Source organism: Lates calcarifer, linkage group LG16_LG22 (assembly GCF_001640805.2).
Source record: "Lates calcarifer isolate ASB-BC8 linkage group LG16_LG22, TLL_Latcal_v3, whole genome shotgun sequence".
Lineage (NCBI taxonomy): Eukaryota > Metazoa > Chordata > Actinopteri > Centropomidae > Lates > Lates calcarifer.
This window is the reverse complement of record NC_066848.1, coordinates 6,107,162-6,127,798: the sequence shown is the minus strand read 5'-3', so window position 1 is coordinate 6,127,798 and position 20,637 is coordinate 6,107,162. Positions and strand designations below refer to the sequence as shown.

Genomic DNA, 20,637 nt, shown 5'->3' with positions numbered 1-20,637 from the left:
ACAGAATCAGTACAGAACAAGTATACTGTAGATTTTACATCAATTTATTGCTCTGTATTTGTAAGAAATACAACTTTCCTATTCAAGAGATGGTGATATTAGAGTATCATATTCATTACCAACATATTACTTGATAATTAGACACATTGCTGAGTTAAACATGGTGAAACATTTTAAGAGATTGCTGCCAAAATTCTGGTATTTTAGAGATCCTTTGTGCATACTTGATGCTGTTTTTTCCTAGGTTTGCTGATTCTTATGGTTCATGGTGCAAATTTTTAAATGAGAAAATATTTGCAAGGGGAAAGGATGACATTTCAAAATTAATTACAGAATAAATTAGCTTTTGCTGGCAGTTTGAGTAATTGTCTGTATCTTGTCTGAATCTGGATACAATTAGTGCTCCTAAGGGACAGTGGGTTTGAGGACTGTGGGGGGTCAAATGCATGTGGTGCATATGTGTCAGTCCTCTTTCTTCTATCTTCCACAGGCCAGGAGCATGAGGAATTTCACCGAGGAATTGATAATGCAATATACTATCTTGCGGCAAACTTTCTCTTGCTTCTGTGTTTACATGTAGCACGTGCCCACTTGTCTGTCTGTGTGTCTTTTTTGGGTGTGAATAGTTCAAAATCCCAGGTGTCCATGTGCATTCTGGAGAATCAGTGTCCTTCTCCTTGTTCTGTGTATTGTTAAATGACATGAGGATGTTATGAGGGTTTATCATTTTCACTGATTTGTACACATTTGTTTACCAAGCAAATACAGCTGCTGCTCATAAACTATGTAGTCAGTTCCAGTACGGCAGTTAGACAAAAGGCTCAGGTGGCCTGAGTACATGTCCCCAGAGGGAGACAGGACTCAGCTCAGGCAGAAAGAGTGGGAGTGGCATGTGAGTTTTTCAGTCAAGAAAAGGTCATCTCTCCCATGAGCTACATAACATTGTTGCAGACCAACTTGTCTCAGTAATGTCAGATAGTTTCCCCTTCAGCATATGAAACTTCTCTGTCACACGTGAGTCGGGCAGATGAAAGAAAAGAAGTATAACAATTTCTGGTAATTAGCTGGTCAGGCTACATTTGGTAAATGGTGAGGGTTTAGTGGATGAATAAGTAGTCATGCACAGGAGAAGCAGGTTACTCCTAAAAGCCAACCATGCAAAAATGTCCATGTTGTGCAAATGCATAAGTTTGGCTGTCTATGTAAACACAGAATGGATTTCTAATTTCACAGAGAATGTAAATAGGAAAAAGGGATAATTGCTTTTGGGAGCTGCAGTGGCTTTTATCTTTTTTACATAGAGAGGCAGATTAGCTAAAATAAAAAACAAGATATTACATTTGAAATATGATAAAATAAAACAAAAAATGAGTTAAAATTGATCTACCTACTGATAGCCACCCCTGCATATGAAAGGGAAAAAATGCCTATCATTTGTCCTTCTGTGCTGTGTGTCAGGTTTGAGTTGTGTCCTGTGGTGTTCATTTCAGAAGGCTCCTCCAGCTTATCTACTGACCCCTCTTGACAGGGGCATTTGTCAGGTGGATTATGTGGCTTTTTGATGGTATATCTGCTTTACTGCTAAAAATACGACACACTGCCTTCCCCATTTTATACCACTGTGTTATCCCAGTTCGGGTAGTCAGACATGGAATGTCTCAGAGAACATGTTGACATTTGGGATAAGGATTATGGAGTCATCATAAACGAGTGCCTCTGCTGTGTGTCACTGTCGCTGTTGACTTTGCTCTCAGATTGGGACTTGTGTTGCAGGACTGAGCCAGGCCCCATGTCTTCCTTTTACACTTACAGCTCATAGCAGAGTTGAAGCCAGTCGAGGCTGGGATCCATGTGGATTAAGTCAGAAGTTCAAAATACGCTGTCAGTCTACTGAGGCCTCCTCCTTACCCAAAGTCAAAAGTGTACTCACTCCAGCTTTACTAGCACCATTATTGAATTAGTAGTTAATGTTGAGTGCTTTTCACACTTCTGTTATATGGTTTGCAGGTTTTTAGAGTGGAACAGATAAATAGTACATTTGAATATGTGTTAAGTCTTGCCAGCCCATCTTTCATTTACTCAAGAGGCTAGTTCATCTTTCACTCCCACTCTCCTTCCTTTCCTTTCCTCTACAATCCCTTCATCTCTCTCCACCTCCTTCCCTCCCTCTCATCCCTCATTTCCTTCCTTGCCTTCCTCTATCTCTCCCTCCCTCTAATCTACTGCAATGACCTGAAGGAGGGCTTCGCACTGCAGCGCTCAAATAATAATCAAGCACTAGGATGTTGTCAAATTTATAGGACACTGAGCGTTGCATAGCAACAGAGATTGCCAGAGTGATCCAACAAGCGCTGGAAGTTGGGTGAGGGAGAAACGGGGCGAATGACAGGAGACAGGGGAAAGAAGGAGAGATGACAAGAAAAAGAAGAGGCAAGAGAGAGGGATGAGATGATTGAATTATGATATTATACACAAAGGAAGAGATAAATGAGAGATGGAGACACAGAATAGGAAATGAGGAAGTTGAGGTTGGCTCAGCTGAAAAGAAAGATTTATTGACATTGCTGGCTGATGTTGTGAGCTTGCCATTCTGTTATAATTCAGGTTATAATTATCATCATGATGACATATTTTACTATGGTATTTTGGCACACACAGGTGGTGTTAAGTTTAAAAGTGGCTTGAATATGGCAGAGCAAAATAGCCATTTAACTAATGGCCCAAGTCCAACTGCAGGCTGCTCATTCACTTGCTAAAATCCTTGTACATCAAGAAAAACATTTTTTGTTTTATTTTGTTTTTCAGTTTGTCTCACATTGTTTTTTATTTTATTTATTTATTTGAAGTTGAAATCCTCAGTTTCAGTTTCCTGTTCATCCTTGTTGCCAAGAGACTGCTTTGGTCTGCAGTTCACCTCTGACATTTACCTTTGTTCTGGCATTGTGTCCACCATCTTCACCAGAAAAAAAACTATTAGCAAAAAAATGGACAAAATTACAGTGAAGCTTTGCATTAAGTTGCAGAATTCCTGGAATTGAAAATAAATAAATACATAATCATCATCATCACTGCAGTGCTGTCAGTGTCGACAATAACAACATCATACTGATTTTTTTAGCATCACAGGTATCCTCACTGCTCTCTGAGGTGAAAATATAAGTAATACAAAGTTTTGCACTGGTTTTGGTGTCTTTTTGCCAGAGGGATTTTTTGGCTTAAGTGACATTTTATTGCTGTCAATAACTGTAAAGTGAATTAAGTGGTTTCACTTAAACACTGTGTATTCACCAGGAAAGGGAGTTGCAAGAAATACACAAAGATGATGTTGTTTATGATTTAAGTGTCATGGAAAAAATGGAATATATGAAATGATGTTTTTGTCCTAATAGTTTGATAATGGAGGCTGAAAAATAGATGTTGACATTGTTTACACTTGCCTCTTATGCAATTACATATGCAACCATTGCTATCAAAGTTAGTTTTTAGCTTATGCCCCCTACTATATCAACAAACCAATACACTATTTTAAAAGTAACTAAAGAAAAAAATCTCTAGCATGACTGAATATTATTATAAAATGATCTCAATACAAAATGTCAGAATATCCCTCTAGTTACATTTTTATAGAAGTCTTTGGGGTCTAAACATGACATTAATACAGAATTCAATGTAAAAGTTAGTTGATAACCTTAACTAATCAATTAATAGTTAATACTCTACAACACTTCACACACTAATGCTAAACCCTAAACTTCAGCAACAGAGCATCTGTTGCTCTAGTATTTAGGTGCTCCTGGGCATCACAGTGGTTGTTGGCATCTTGATTATCTCAGTATTCCAGAGCCACTATGTCCCTTCAGAGCCAGTTATCTCGCTGTGTCACTGGCAGGTGTTTCAGTGTGGAGAGTCAACTGAGTGCAAACGGTGATGACAGCTGTGCTCCGGACTAATTATTTCTTGTCACTGTGCGCAGATTTGTTGGGGATAGCATGCTAACCAGAGGTCTGCTGGACAGAAAAGTGTCAGTCTAACCCCAAGGTCACTGGGTGTTGTCTTTTTAATGGATTACTTTATTGTGGAAATTATTGTTTGTGCTGTTGATGTTTGTAAATACTGACTGTATATATTACACATAGCTAATATTGAGAGGTTTAGACCAAATATTAAAAACACTTCATAGTATAACATAATACAGTTCAGCAACAAATACAGTGTGACTACTGTATAAGTAATACAAATAGTAATCAAAGATTAGAATATATTCATATTTCTTTGTGAGGAAAGCGTAGGCAGAATAATGTTTTTTGAAACAGTAGGAAATCTCATCTCTCATCTTTTCAAATGTGGTAACAAAGTGCCAAGTAGAATCATACCACCATATTATGAACCATTTTATAACTTGTAGGTAACTGAACAAGTAAGGTGCAGGCCTGGGTTTAATAATACAAAGTTTACCCCAGATCATTATTCAGTTGTTCTGACTTCATTTGTTGAGATTTGAGATTTACAGTCCCACTATTTATTTAGATGATAATATGCAAATACATGGACATAAAATTAGGATGCACTTTAGAGTTAAAAGAGATTTAAGGGCAAATGTGGAGAAATAATTTAAAAACTGCATAATTCATGACCTGTTTGGAATAATAGGATATGAAATATTCATTAGCTAAATTACTTATCTATGTAATCTGCTTTTGTTGTCGAGTTCAGGGGAGAAAGGACAGAAGCAGAGGCTAAGACTAGAACAAACAGCCTGCTCTTTTTGCAAACATAGCAATGATTTTCTGTCAGCCTATTCATTATCAGTGAAAGAAAAAAAAATAACACCATCCACCCTCACCGAAATGCTGTTTTCATTAGTGAGAAATAGACCTTTTAGACAAAAGTGATATGTTTTGAATGTACATATAGCACCCTGGTGCACAAGTGCTTACTTAATATGTTTCTGGCTGCTCTGTTCATGCCACAAAGGTGATCAACCTCAGTTACATTTCATAGAGGTTATTGTAGTTGAATATAATGTCATTTGAAGTAAAGGATTTTAAGGTTTAAAGGTGTTGTTTCTATACATTGTCACAATTTGACATGTTCCAGCTCCTCTCAACATAGCACTAATTCATGCTCACATTAAAGCACATATAGCCTCAGAGGTACATTAATACAGATGATGTGCATGGATAGAGGAAAGCACACAATTCCCGAGAGTAGGCATAAACTCATTCCATTGTGTCATTACTAAGGTTAATATTTACTATACTGCACCCTGTCTTCTCCTCTTTTCATAATTCTGTAATCTGTTTGATCACAAACAGAGAAACAAACACAGCATATGAACATGTGACCAGATGCAAACCGATGATTAAAAGCACCGGTTCTCAGTTAAGTTCCTTCCTTTGTCTTTGTTGCAGGCAAACGTACATGTCAAATTCGACCCAGTTAATCAAAGACTGCATACATGGAGTGTCAGAGGGAAGAGTCGGGGGCGTTGCTCTGTGATTCTCTACTTTTCTTTCAGCAGCCAGTGATCTTTCCGTCTCCACAAATCTACACAGCCACTAACTCAGCGGAGGAAAGAAGTGTTTTTGTGTCACCCACACTGACACATACAGTAGCAGAGAAATACAGTGTTTCAATATAGCAATTGTGTCAAATGATGAAACTCACATTTGAAAGAGGTAATCATATTTAACCTTAATACTATCTACATTGTCTCACACTTCCGCTGTTGATTCCTCTGCTGTACAGTGAATTGATATTGGCCAGAGTATTACCATCTCCTAATTGAGTTGATTTTACATCTGTCTTGTGTGTGTGTGAAAGCCAGCTAATTCCAGACACTTCTCATAACACAGAGCCAGTGATGTTCTGCCAGTTTATAGGATAGCTGTAAGGATATCCACAGAGCTTTATCCTCTTTTCTCATGAGAACATAAACCCTCTTGATGTAAATTATACCAACTTTGGTTTGGTTCAGATAGCATTACATCTCATTAAGATGTCAGCTTTTCAAGACTCACAGACTTTCAAATCCTAAGGCGTTTTGTAATTCACAAAACGTCAAAAAATCTCAGAGCTAAATGGTTGCTTCGTTCTGACCTCATTTTGCAATGCTGGACAGCACTGCCTGGCTTGGCCTGTTTGCTGTTGTATGTGCTCCTTGGGTTGATTGATGCACCGAGGGACTCACACAGCTGGAAAGGAGGCAGTAAACCAGAGGAGGGAACAAAGAGTAGTTGGCCACACGGGGTGCAGCAATTAAGCTGTTTTCTTGTTGTTAATTAAAAGCAAATTAGAGACTGCGACAGGAGTTGCTGTCTAGTCTTAATTGCTGGCAGCATGTATGCCCAGCCACACCTGTTGTTGCATCTCCACTCACTCATCTTAATCTTTTTGTTGTTATTATGTGCCTTCCTAAGGGGCGGAGAGGAAAGACTGGGGAGCCTGGACCCAGGGGCCTACCTGTAAGTAATACACAGTAACATACATGTACAGTACATACTTGTATGGACATTTTACGAGTGCAGTACTAGTATAGAAAAAAAACTAGACAAACTGAATGAACAACAACACTGAATGTTTAAGTTAAGTTTGGCTCAGCACACAGCACATTAAAGCAACTGTTTAAACAGTTCATTATTTTCTAGCTTTTACACCAGTCAAAATCAATTTCAATTTAACCTTTATTTGACTAAGAATTTTCTTGAGATTACCAGTGTCTCTTTCAACTGAGACCTGGCTAAAATTTGACTCTCATCATTATTAAAACATATTAAAGCAAACAGTTGATAGGGACAACAGACATGCAGTATAAAATCCACCATAAAAAGAACAATTACACTCTTCATAGTGAAACATCTGTGCAACGTTTGTGCATTAATTCCATGCTCAGGCTGTATTGATCTGGTCAAAATCTTCTTCCATTCTCCCATACTGCTGCAAGCAGTCTATATTATTAGCACAAAACCACAAGGGGTACATTAAGGTAGCACTTGAGAATGCTTGTATTGATGAGTAGGACAAGTCTGCCTTTAAGGCCCGTTGACTCCTTGAGTTATGGTTCTTTCCTCAGGCGTCCAAACTAGTCCCAGACACAGTCTGTGTGTCTGTGTAGTGACCCACACACTAAAGGGCACAAACACCACGATGCGTTGAAGGAGACAGCTTGTCAGACTCTTAACTGCTGTGATGTCAGCACAAACAAGAGTGTTTAGGCATCATGTAGTTCAAATGCTTTGAGTGTCCAATTATTTTCATGCACTATTGCCCTGATTATGCTCTTGATCAGGGCACAGCATTTGTCTGTCTCTCTGTCTGTCTATTTTATTTAATCCAGAAATCCAGAAACATCCTGTTTTGCTTCCATCACCATTATGCAATAGGTCCCAATTATCTTTAGTATAGCTGAGCTACTCACTGTTAAATCTCTCCTGCATGTCTCAATGTATCCCCTGCCTCCTTAATAACTCATAAAGTTGTAGGAGACAAAGTCGTAGGTGAAAAGAAAGGTGGGATGGAGAAGGTGTGACATTTTTAAATGGCAATGTCCTGATGATACCCTTAGCATGTGCCAGCTTTGCCTCCATCCCCTGGTATTGGCATTTATGAGTCACCTGTTTTGCTGAGGTAGATCTCAGGGGCAAAATCATCTATTCAAAACACACACCAGGGCATCACTCTCTCTTGTCCATTGGCAGCAGGACAGTGCTTGCAATTGAGAGGGCAGTGGTTATTTTTCAAAGTCAAATTAGCATTGCATGACAACAGGGGAGTCTGTGAAAGGTGCACAACAAAGACACACTCGAAGATAATCTATAGCCTGCTGGGGGCCAGCCATGTCTTTATAAGAGCTAACATTAGTGTAAAGGTTAGAAAACATAATACAACAGGCCTTTGCTGTAAATAGGAATATTTTAAGTAAGTAAGTAAACTTCCCAGCTTAAATCAGGGGCAGGAAACAGTTTAGAATTAAAGCAACAATGATTATGTATTTTTTATATATTTGTCTTTGTGACATGAAATTGTTTTATCCTACGCCTACTCTGTGTGAAAAGAATGTTACATTGCTTGTAATTGCAGGGTCCCCCAGGAACTTCTGAAGGAGCAAGTGTCCAGGTATCACTCAAAACATTATTCATCACAAAACAAAGTACTGACATGTGGCATTTAAGGTAGATTTGAGCTGTCTTCCTGTTTGATAAACCAGGCCTTACCTGCACTTCCAGCAAGGGTGAATTGTCAAGATGACTGAGTGGTATCCACTGTAGCAGTCCTCCAAATAGGCAAGGGGTTTAATCATCTGCACAGCGTTGCCTGTATAAAGATGTACTGTATGTAACTAGTTGTCCCAAGAAGGCAGCCCAGACAAGTCAGACATATGTGTGACCAGAAGCAGAACCTGTTCTGTCCTTGACTGACATTTTTGTGTTTGTAGTCAAGAACAGATCTCCCTTCCTGGAAATGGCACCTTTCAGTCAATTGTAGCCTATCTACTGTGCAAGTTAAATAGCTGTTCCCACCCTGCACCTCCTGCAGCGCAGCACAGCATGACTCCGTGCTCATACTCCAAACAGACAGATGGCCATTACGTACAGTGCTTTTGCAAAAAGGGTCTGCAATCATTTTCATGAAGCCCAGGGGTGCTGTAACTCACCAGAGGCACATGAGTATGCTGTGTAAAAAAACTCTTAGACATGGACCTCTACCAGGCTTCCCACTGTCTCTGTTGCTACCTACTTCCTTCACAAACCTACCCCCACCCCTCAGCCCCCACCCACCACCTACAAAGCCTCCAGTGGCCCACTTCTGATCATGCTGAGAGTGAAAGCTATTGTGTAGTGGACAACCTCCTGACCGCAGCTGTTCATTTGATGTATAGGTGCGTCGTTTGCTGGGGTGTCAGCTCAGGCCACAGAATTCCTCCTGCTCTCTGTGCCCAGAGGAAGGAGAAGTGTCAGCTGGCCAACCTTGAAAAAGAAAGTTGTCTGTATAAGGACGCACTTATTATACCTCAAAACAAATTGCAGTGCCTATACCATAGGTGGAAGCACAATGGATAGTGGATTTGGTTGGATGGAAATGATCAGGTATTACCATGTCCTCATAAATCAAGTTTGAGAATAAAATGACAGAGGTTACCTTGATTGTTTTCATGAGTTATTTTTTAATCACTGTGATTCTGTGATAAAATGAAACTGTAGAACTAAGAACTTCACTTGGCAGAAAGGGAAATTACACTGCGACTGAGAATAGTAACAAATAATTATTGTTTAACAGTGTGTTAAAGTTTCCAAGGTTTTTTTAAGCAAGACTGTAGGCTCATTTGACTTACATTACAATAACATTAAACAGGATTCAAAATGATGAAAGGTATAGTAACACTGCAGGTGACAAAGTATGCAGAAGAACAAAGCTAAAACAAATTAAAAATATATGATTAAAGCATTTGTTTTAAGACCTTTGACTCACGCTAATGTTAGCTGAGAGATAAAGTACTAACATTGTTTCAATGCTCTAATGCTTACATTAAATTTGCAAACCAGCTTTGCCCTTGCCATAAATCAGTCATGCTCCTACATTACGGATACATCTTTGCTTCATCATTATAAATTCATGCTTACTGTGGGTGACAAGAAAACTCTCCTGTCCCAGAGAATCACCTCGCATTTTAATCTACTATAATGAAACAAGTATAGCAATGCATTTAACGAAATTTACACAACCCAACATGATAAGTAAGAAAAGCTTAACTATCACAGCTCCAAGATGAATAAAAAGTTTCCATCAGCAGTAATAATTGAACAGCATCAGGCATTCTCCCTTCTTCTCAGTGGCCATCCTTGTGCATTTTTTAGCTTGGACAAAACAGACGCAAGTTAAACTAAACTGCAGCTTGTGTAACATCTGTGTGAGCTGAGCCCCCTCTCACTCACTCACTCAGCAGAGTGTGAATGTTTTAAAGTTGGAAAAAAGGTCTGTGCAGTGCATGATGTGCTGGGAAGATGGCGTTCTCATGAATCATATCTCCATAACTGTATCTCCCACTGACAGTCTCAAACGGGCTCTGACAGAACACTGCAGATAGTGATGGATAGACAGAGAGGGATGCAGACAGGCTTAATTGCAGTTTGATGACTCGAGGTGTCTCAAAGTCAACATATCGCCCACAGACATCCACAGGTGGACCAATTGCCTAGCCTGTACTCACTGGGCTTTCTCATTGTGTAAATACAGTGATAATCTGGATAAATACTGGCCATGGTGCAGTTAATCTTATTTGAAAGGTTTATTAACTTGTTACATGCCCCTGTGCCAATAAATTGGCTTTGAATGATCCTAACAAAGATAACCACTGAAATATTTTTCCATGAGTCTATGCCAGAATACAATGCACAAAATTTGTACAAGTGACATCCCAGGCTAATACTAACTTTCCATCAGATGTGATTTAGATTGAATGTCAGTCATAACAAACTGCCTCAAGAAAGGTAAACCACTTTCTGTGTACAGTACATTTTGTAGTTCACAATTATGCTGTACTGTAAGTGACCTTTTTTGTTAAGAAAAAACCCTCTGACTGATAACACAACAATATTTTTTTTGGTAAGGTGATAGTGGTTAAATCATAGGTTCCCATGTGGTTGATGAAGCTGTACAAAATTCAATTAGTACTCAAAGTCAATTTTGCCACTAGTCCCTCCTCCCTGCCTAAAATATTAATAGAACAATCCATCTGTTCATACATGGCAGCAGTCTACTGACTTAATAACAGCTCATAATTTGGACGAGGAAACAGTGACTATATCTCATTAAATGATTGGTATCACAGCGGCTGTCGTTAGCAAGTCGAAGGAATGGGGGAGGGGCTGAAACTGAATGGCAATTATTTTCTGTTAGAGTCCAGGCACTAAGGAGTGTGCAAATATGCTGCAGTCTTTGTCAGATGTCTTTCTGTCTTCTCAGACAGATGTTAAACAGATGCTTAATAATTCCTCAACACTGAGTATCTGAAGCGTTCCCTACAAATCTTCACACTTGCCGAACAAAACAATAATCTTCAATGAGCAGCCTTTTCAACCTTTTTTCTTTTGTCTTTTTTTATTGTTGTTGTTGTTGTTCTCTGTTATGTGTGACATACAACAGGTGAGATTTATTTAACATGTCAGGAGATGTGAAACAATAGATTTCTTGCTCCAGAAGCATTTGATTAATTATATGCCACTCTCCTGCCATGTAGCTAAAATAATGACTGGTAAACTCATATATCTATTGACCAAGACTTTGTGTAACTGTAAAAATATGAGTTTAAAAGGTCATAAGAAGGATGGAAATGCATACAATATGATGGGTCTTCTACTGAGGCTTCAAGAAAGTGAGAAGTTCGCCAGCATATAAAAAAATGTAAAGTTCTATCAGAAATATTTTTAATTATTCATTGTCTGTGTGTATTGACCAAGGTGCCAGTACATTTGTTACAGTTAAGTTTACTTGGAGTATTCTCCACATAACTGACAGGAAGAAATCCTGTTAAAAAATATTCCAAGGGCAGCTAACCAGCAGTCATAAAGTGCCACCTATTGGCAGACAGAGGGATGCTTTTAACAAGGAAATGAGGAAGAGTGCTGCAGTGCAACAGGGGCTTGAGTTTTTAATTATCCTGTTAGACTCACATAACATCATAGTCACATAAAGCCAGGAGTCTCACAATGTTTCCAAACTAATTATATAATTACAAACTATTTTGATTTTAAGATGGCACTGTATGTTTTCCAATTACTTATTTATAACAACTGCCCTTGCCTAAGTTTCACTCTCTGAGCTTTCTGTCTTTATGTACAGTCTTTGCTGTCAGTCACTGTCAGTGAACTACTCTGTTCACATACAGGGGGAGAAGGGCGAGTCTGGAGTCCCAGGAGAAAAAGGAGAGAAAGGAGACCCTGTACGTATTTTCCTGCAGTGACATTTACAATGCCATTCTGTTACAGAGTCATTAACCAGGGCCTCCTCCCACAGGGTCAGCCAGGTGCCGAGGGGGCCAGCGGGATGAAAGGACAAAAAGTAAGTCACATCAATGTCAAGTGTCACACATGATGATTCTCTCTGTTTGTGCTCCCTTGACACTCGGCCTGTGTGTATATGTGTGTGTGTGTGTGTGTGTGTATGTGAGAAAAAGTAGAGCTGAGGAAAGCAGAGAAAGAGGTGGTGAAGGTAAGGTAGTTCAAGGGATGTAATTGGTGTAATACACCAGATTTCAGAGGCTAAAGCTTTTGAGTTTGTTATCTTCTCTCAGTCTATTTATCCTCCAAGGGTCTCTGCAGGTGGTTATTTCTTGATTTTTACAGTGGCTATTATTTATATCCTTTGTTCTTGTAAGCATGCTTCAAATTGTGTCTGCATGCTCAGTGTGATTGAGCATCTTTCTGTGGTTGTTCAGATTCATAGAATTTTGTCTGAGTGATACTTTACAGAATGGAGACTAGGGTTTTTCAGTTTTGCCCTTATGTTTTTTATTTAATTACCTCAGTTTGCCTGTTTATCTTTACATGCAGTATTATTGTTTGTTGCCACCATGTGGCCATTTCTAACACATGTTCACTAATATTCATGGTACCCAGATGATGAATCCTAGCGGCATTGCTCCAGGGATGGCAATGCCTACCATTAGAGGAAAGGTTAGGTGGTCACCAGAGTTAATAGGATACATCCTCGTCCTCATTCATCCCAATGAATGTATACAAACTTCATGGCAATCCATCAGTGAGTGACCAAAGTGATGAATTGACCAATATTGCCATCCTCAGAGCTATGCTGTTAGCATGTTTAAAAATTAGTGTAAAGCATGGCGGTGAGGTTGTCTTCTCAAAGTATTTATGATCATTTGAATTTAAAGTCACTTGATCCAGTGATGTACTATATAATGGCAAGGTAGCCAAAAACATTTATATAAATAACATGATGATAAAGCGTGATATATTGGAGATGCGTTGTGCAACTTGTTTAATTAAACCTTTATATTTCCAGGATTTAGACTTGTCTCTGTCCATGTGTATTTTGATCCAGATCCATATGGGGACTTAAACCTTTTCTGTTTATTAAAATAAAATATATAAAAATATACTGGATTGTGTGGGCTTTGCAAGGTATAGCATGTATTCTTGGAGAGCTTTTTAGTTGTTTTATAGTGTGGTATCTGTGCAGACGTCATGCTGTGTTTTCTTGTTTTATTGAAATCATGAAAGTTATAGCTTGTAAATTATGAATGGAAGAATGAAGGCTCCTTAAATCAAAGCATCACAATTAACAATCCTCTAAGGTTTCCTGAAACACTCATACCCATACAAAGGGTATTATATGGTGTAAGCATATATATACATATTCAGTAAATACAGCAACTTTCTACGTGTAGTATACCATTACAGTATGCTTTTGAACAAGAATTCTTTAATGATTTCTTTTCACTCATCGTTCTTCTCACATCACTTGAATTAGACAAGTCTGGTCATGTTATTGCCTCCTTTATTGTTTCTCAAAAACGTCTTGATGTGGCTGTTCGAGGTCATGTGTGGCAACTTGCTTTCAGAAGTAGTTTCTAAAGTGCATTTCTAAGCTGTTTTTTTTAACAGTTTTTTTTTGTTTGTTTGTTTTTGTTTTTTGTTTTGTTTTGTCGCTGTCTGTTTTTCTGTCTGTGTATCAGCCATTCATGTGCAATTAATGATACTGTGTTTCTGTTGTGTTTGCAGGGCGATGTTGGCCCTCCTGGTCCTCCTGGTCCTGTAAGTACAATGTCATGGTCAAAGGCCTCCTTACATAATATTGCTCATTGTAAATTAGTAATAATTAAAGAAATGATTTGTTTTGTGCATGAGTGAGCTCTTATCATCCTGCTATGAAAAATCTAGAGACCAGGGGACGGAAATGCAACTGCGATGCAGTGTTTATGTTGGCTGTCACACCTCCAACATGGTGGCATGTCATCTTGTAACCAATTTCTATTCTTTGACAAGCCTTATAGTTCTTTAAAAATTCCTTTTTTTTTGTACGAACAGTGGAACAGTGTTGATAAAGGGCTTGGAACATAGGCAGCCTTTTCAAGGCAGTTGAGATTAGTTGTGTTGAATTTCTCCAGGGATGAGCTTCCTTGTTTTTTTAGGTAATGAACTCACTGATATTAGGCAACAAGCTCGCAGTAAGCAATTTTTTTAGCGATGTACACAGCAGAGAAATATGAACAACATAGCTTGCTCAGGCATTGAAAGCTGTGAACTGAAGTGATTTCCTGTGTATCTAGTATCAAATTAACACATTTGCACTGGTCATCACCCACTGATGTTGTAATCTTCCCCTTGGCACAAAAGAAAAGTCTTCTTCGTGTGAATTAATGGGGGCCATGCAGCACATGACCTGTTTGTAATGTTCATAATTGTAAATTATAGAAGGGGGATTTTTGTTGGAAGACACTAGTGCAGCTTTGGAGGAGAAGCAGATAAAAACAGAGAAACCCTGACATCATGGTGGATGTCTGATGTACTCTGAAGGTGACACAGAGAAGGTGGTGCTGAGACAATAGAATTGATTGCTTAGACATTTTGAAGTTAAAAACACACTGTGACAAATCAGTTAAAGATCTGTGAGGGGACAGTAATGACTCCAACGAAATGCTGCAACTAAGAGTATCCTTTTTTTTCTTTTTTTAAGATATTAAAGCATAAAAAGTGTCAAATAAAAATATAGTGTTGAACACAAGTGTCACAAAGTGAGGGGTTTGACATTTAGATGACTCTGTCCTAATGGGTTTTGTTCTAAAGATCTGCTGCCTATTGAACCTCTGAAGGCTCCAGACATGAGCTTGGAAACAAAGTTTGATGGCTTTCATTCTTATTGCTTGTTAGCAGGTGATTCATATGGAAATTAGACAACTTAATTATACAGTGAGCAAATATCACTCACTCTCCACTGGTTTCACTGGTTCCTGTCTAACCAACAAAAAGTCTTCTTGCTTAATAAGAATAGATATCAATGTAGGCAGTTTTAATGGCTGCTCAAAACAGTGAAGTCTTGCTTTGCAATTATTTTTGAATGGTTGTCTCTTTTCTGTAAATTTCAATTCAGCTAAGGAACAAGATAAAAATGTTCTGAAATACTCACTTGTGTTCATTGTTGTGTAGTGAGGTGTGGGCTACCCAGGACATAGGAGATGTATACTATAGTAGGCAGTAGAGAGGAAAACATTAGTCACTTGATAAATGAGGCCGTTTGAATATTTAGTACCAGTCTATGTCTGTGCTCTCTGCTTTCCTGTGGCAGATAATTTTGGCAGTTAAGCATTGATTTTCCTTACACAGCAGAAGCAAGGGTTCAGATCATTACCCTCCCTTCATAAACCTTCGTGTGCCTCTGTTTATTAGTGATGGGGAGGAGCAGTGGACTTACAGGAATACTCGGCCATCACTTCCCCCAACACCCTTAAAGTGGCAAAACAGTCATTTCAGCTCTGAGACTGTCTTTATTGCTGCCAGTATTGCTTCACAATAGAGTTTTATATCTATTAAACTGAATCTGTTATGCCAAGTTATGTTTAGTATATGGCTCTATGCAGTATTTCAGTGCTCTTGGGAAAAATTCTGGCAGAAATTTCTGATCTGGTCACATACTGATGGCACCCAGACATTGTTAAGCATCCAAGGCAAGACAATTGACAGCAGCTGCTTTTGTGAGTGACTGCAGGTTGAAGGTTGACTGATTATGCTTCACTGGGACAATGGTGCATTCAGTACTTTACTTATGGTTGCTTTGACCATTGTTGCTTAGGGATGAGACATTGCTTCATGACAAGTTTGTTTGTATAGCTCTTAATCACAGTAAAACTCTCAAAGGGCTCACAAGGCACACATTAGTCAGGACTAACAGGTCATCCAACCTGAATGACCACATACGTCGTTTGTGCCTACAGCAGCAAGCACACTGGACTTTCATTATAATGGTTACAATGACAAGCATGCAGAGTGTACCAGCAGCAGCAAACTGGACTGTCACCTTCATGGTTACAATAATAAACACATGGTCAAGTCTATGGAATGATCACAGTGTGGTTAGGTTTAGGCACAAAAACTATTTTGTAAGGTCTAGGAAAAGACTGTGGTATAGGTGGTATAGTATGGTATGATATGGTACTTCCTTAAGGTTAGAGGACCTTGAAGGACGTTCATTGTCATGGATGTTATAGTAAACACGCTGCTAAGGTTGCGGAGCCATTGTGTTTTAAACAGGAACAAACAGTGGTCTCCTGTAAGACAGTCTTCTTTTTTTGTCAACGCATAACACAGACGTCATCCTTTGGTCCCCTCCTGATTACTATGGTTTTACGCACCACCCTTGGTGGCCCTATGGTGCGCACAACACTCCACCATTGGCCCAAATCAGCCACAGAAGCCATCTTACAAACAGCCAAATTCATGGCATTTATTAACATAAAAACAAACATATTAAACAAATGAAGACGAATCCAAGACTATAAAAGACACAAAGTCAAAACACAACAGCAACACAAAAAGAAACAATTTGAGAGGAAACATGTCCAGCAGTCCCACACTAGGAGCCTCTGCCTTCTGACACTGGCAAAGGAGCTTTTAAGCACTTCACTAATGCCAGGTGTAGCTCATTGCGGGTACATCAGGTATCACCTGGGTGGAGCTAGTGGGAAGACAGAAAAAGGACAGAGTACCACAAACATACAGCCATAACACATGGCCACTAGAGGTCTCCTAACAATAAAACCTAACTATGAGTCATAATAAAATGCTGGCACAGACAACCTCTGGACTCATTTTGTACAGGAGGACAGTCTCATCAGGAAACAAGGACATCTGCACAAGTGGATAAAGAAAAACTGAAAAAAATCAGGAAGAAATCCATCAAATCATATTGACTGAACTGGTTAGAACTGCAAACAGAGGTGAAACATGGTTAACACAACACAAAGGGACATTTAGGTGTGAATGAGTTCTGATAATTATGGGTAGGTAAACCTTTTGTCCAGATTACACCAACATTTTATTGTGCGTCTCATATCTGGATTATATCTATATGTCCCTGTGCCACCTGCTATTAATATATGCTTCCAGTGTCAGCACTGAAATGTGATAATGCACAGTCCAACTGAATGAACTAATCATTCGAATCATCATCATCAGTAACTACACTGTTCCACCTCTCCCTGGAAGGTGAGTGGTTGAACTGTAATCCTTTTTAAACTTGCATTATAGGGACAACTTCCTCGTTTTAAAAGTAGTGAAAAAAGTCACATGACAGCTGAAATGCTGAACATAAGTTTCTCCACAAATTTGTGGATGAAAAATGCTTATGCATTTGTGTTGAGTCTGTAGTTTGGCCATTAAATAACAGATCATCCTCAGTCCTGGGTGTATTTAGGTATTATTTCTATTTGACGATTAGATTGTATTCTGACCCACCATGATGTATGCTAATGAGAGGTCTAAATTAGGTCTTTGAATTGATGTGTAACCTGCACAAATAATGACCTGAGGAACAAGTACCTCTGTAGAAACACTGTGAATCCCAGTAATTGCTGCTTTAATTTGGGCTTTAATGTGGATGTTTCTCCTCTTCATGTGTGATAATGCCAGGCATCCGTCCACCTTGGCTGCGTGCTCTTGATCTTTCCCCTTCCATTTCATTTAACTTTTTTGTAGAAGACTTTACCCTGCAGCTTTGTCACCCCATTTCTCAGTTTTACTGAAGCTATTAAAGATATTTGGAAATACTCTAAATTGTAATTTATTATTTTCTAATCAAACCTAGGTTCAGATTGGTAACAAAAGTCAGGTTGGGTACATGCTGGATATCAAGATGAAGTCGTTATTTCTAAATTGCTTTTAAAAACAATTAACAGCTCAGTAGAGTTTTTACTTATGAGGGATTAGTTATTTTCACTTTTCTATTTTTACTTGCAGTAATTGCTAGATCAGTGGAGACTATTTAGAGAACACTATCTTTTTCATTATTCTAGGTGATGACAGCTCATGGATTAAGACAGCTCTCTGGAACTGTAAGCAGCTGTTTATATCATAACACTTGAAATGTTCATGTACAGTATCTTATTTTCTGTGGTTCCTCTTGTACACAGCATTCACTTCAGTCAAATTTTGAAGTGGTCTGTTTTCTCTTGTGTTAAAGGATGAAATGAAGGAGAGGGCCCTAAAGGGAGAAAAGGGAGATCAGGTAACTATTTTTCTCATTATTATTTCTCACTAAAGACAATAACCCTATTAAACTCAATATTAGTTGTATCCAACATTTGATACCACTGTGTGAAGAATACTTCCCATTTCTTATGTAACATCAACAAAAGCAGCACTAACACTGGATTCGGTAAGAGCAATTGAACATCACCTGCTGTTCAGATGCAGAGTTTGATGTTGTCTTTGTACTCAGAGGTGAAGCACTGAATAAATTGGTGTACAATTATTGTTTGGACCTCAAAACAACAGATGCATCTACTTGAGGCAAACATATTACAAAGGCCACTGATGCAGCTGTTGATCAAACATCAAAACTGTTTGCTACATGAACAACAAAAATAAATTACATGTAGAGATGTAAGAATCTGAAAATGAAAGATTTACTGAATTATGTCAGGCATCAAAACCAAACAGTCACTATATGGCAATGAAAAGTGGAAGGGGAATGAAGGCAGGAGCAAAAAATATTATCTCACAGGTGACTATATTCATATTCTCAGAGCAAAGAAGCAACTTGGCAAAGGAAATACTCCATGTTCTTAACCCTCACACAGTATGAAAACTTCATGAAGGTTCTTCTCAAAATTTTTTTAAACCTTACCCCAGTCAGCAAGAGGAATGGCTTACATGACTATTTTTTTCATGAACGTCTTGAGAAATGATGGTTGTCTATCTCCTTTACTTTCTGCAGGGGGAGAAGGGAGCTCAAGGCCCGCAAGGCTTCAAGGTAACTTGTTGAAGATGTAGCACTTGCACCAAAACTTAAGCATTGATATCCCCTGCCAACAAAATAAGGCTCCAAAGTTCTTTATGAGCACTACTCTGTGTAGCTGTCCACAGTGTCTGTGCAACAGCTTTCACAATATTTCAGAACTGTATGGAGTATATAGATTGTTTATCAAGGTATTTGTATTGCACAAAAGATTCTGGGCTAGAAAGTGGCCCCACAACATGTCAGAGATGATCAATATCTTTTTTGTGAGAGGTGTCTTTGAGCTGTTGTCAAAAATATTAATCTCTTCCTATGTCTCTCCCACTCTTTTTTGGGACTGTAACAGGGAAACATAGGACCGCCAGGACTAAAGGGAGATCAAGGACCAGAGGTAAGTCTTTGTATTTATCTCACGTCTGCTGTGCCGTTTGCAGTAGGTCAAACTGAGATGTTTAAAGACCTGCTGAATCTAAACAACAGTGAGACAGCACATTAACACACATGTGAGAGAGTACGAGCTGTTTCAGGCCAATATTAACATAAATATTTCTGCAACGCATTTTGGTGAAAGTTCTTTTTCCATGGTAAGCATGTTTGTTTGTGTTTGGAGTATGGAGATGAATGCAAACGGATAATTAAAAAGGAAACTTTAAGTTTACATATCTATTGTAAACACATTCACTGTAAACACACTCAGTGACGTACACAAACTCAAGAGTATTTTTTTAAAGATAGTTCACAAACATATCACACAATGTTCAGAATAATGCAGTTTTTTTTATCCCAGTCATGAAAAGGGGTGTATAAAGATTGCAGCCAGGATACTGATGCTTGTGTACTCTTTTTCTCAGTCGATATCATTCGACATAAGCTCAGTTTCCATGGTAATATGTCAATCTTTCAGTTCATCCATGTATACAAAGACAATAATGAGTTGAGAAGGGGAATGCATATAAATAGAATAACAGCATAACCAGGATATAAGTTTGCAAACCTATTGCTGCTCAGTCATGAAGATATCCCCAGCATGCAATAATTGCCATGAAACAAATGATTGTTTATTAAAGGCAGCAGGGGCAGCACTTAAACAACATTACTATTTGACATGCTGTAGACAGTGTCTACAGTGTTGCTGGCTAGGCTCAAACATTCAAAGCCCAGACAGTTCTGTCACCAAACAAATGGAGAAAATAGCCCAAAGTATTGGTTTTCCTTTGTGTTTTGCCAGGGGAAACAAGGTCCTCCTGGACCCACTGGACTCCCAGGACTCCCAGGCGAGCCAGTAAGTATATTGGCACTAGACACTAGCACTTCATGTCAAGTCTTCCTTTCTCTCATTGCCTTATCTGTCACCTTGCCATATCCTCTACTCTCTAACTCAGCCTGCCAGAATGGAGGAGAGAGATAAACAGATAAACCTCAACAGGCAGAGACAGAGAAGAAGTAGGGAGAAAAGTCCAGAATTTTTACACAGACCATCAGTAATCAAATTTAAGAATTAATTAGTGGAAAGAGGCAAATCTAAGCGCTTTATGCCAGGAACGGAGGCAGAGGCCCAATCTGTTCTCCGCACCTGCTTCGGTAATGAGCATCTGTCTTTATTCAAAAGCAGGGAGGGAAAAGAGGCATTTCATAAATCCTGGCTAAGGGAAATTATGTTGGAGCACG

At 38.8% G+C, this 20,637-nt stretch overlaps 1 protein-coding gene across 5 annotated transcripts in view; it reads left to right on the top strand.

The window, feature by feature from the left end:
* The window catches only part of LOC108894530 (collagen alpha-1(XIX) chain), a 97,892-nt gene that overhangs the window by 47,378 nt on the left and 29,877 nt on the right, over window positions 1–20,637 (top strand). For 4 of the 5 annotated variants that reach the window (XM_018693199.2, XM_018693200.2, XM_018693198.2 and 1 more), the window contains 10 exons: window positions 6,420–6,464; window positions 8,080–8,115; window positions 11,885–11,938; window positions 12,013–12,057; window positions 13,740–13,772; window positions 18,026–18,064; window positions 18,193–18,237; window positions 18,949–18,984; window positions 19,316–19,360; window positions 20,198–20,251. In XM_018693199.2, coding sequence (XP_018548715.1) covers window positions 6,420–6,464; window positions 8,080–8,115; window positions 11,885–11,938; window positions 12,013–12,057; window positions 13,740–13,772; window positions 18,026–18,064; window positions 18,193–18,237; window positions 18,949–18,984; window positions 19,316–19,360; window positions 20,198–20,251 — 432 coding nt within the window. The remainder of the gene's footprint in view (window positions 1–6,419; window positions 6,465–8,079; window positions 8,116–11,884; window positions 11,939–12,012; window positions 12,058–13,739; window positions 13,773–18,025; window positions 18,065–18,192; window positions 18,238–18,948; window positions 18,985–19,315; window positions 19,361–20,197; window positions 20,252–20,637) is intronic. The other variant, XM_051076461.1, reaches the window with a different exon arrangement.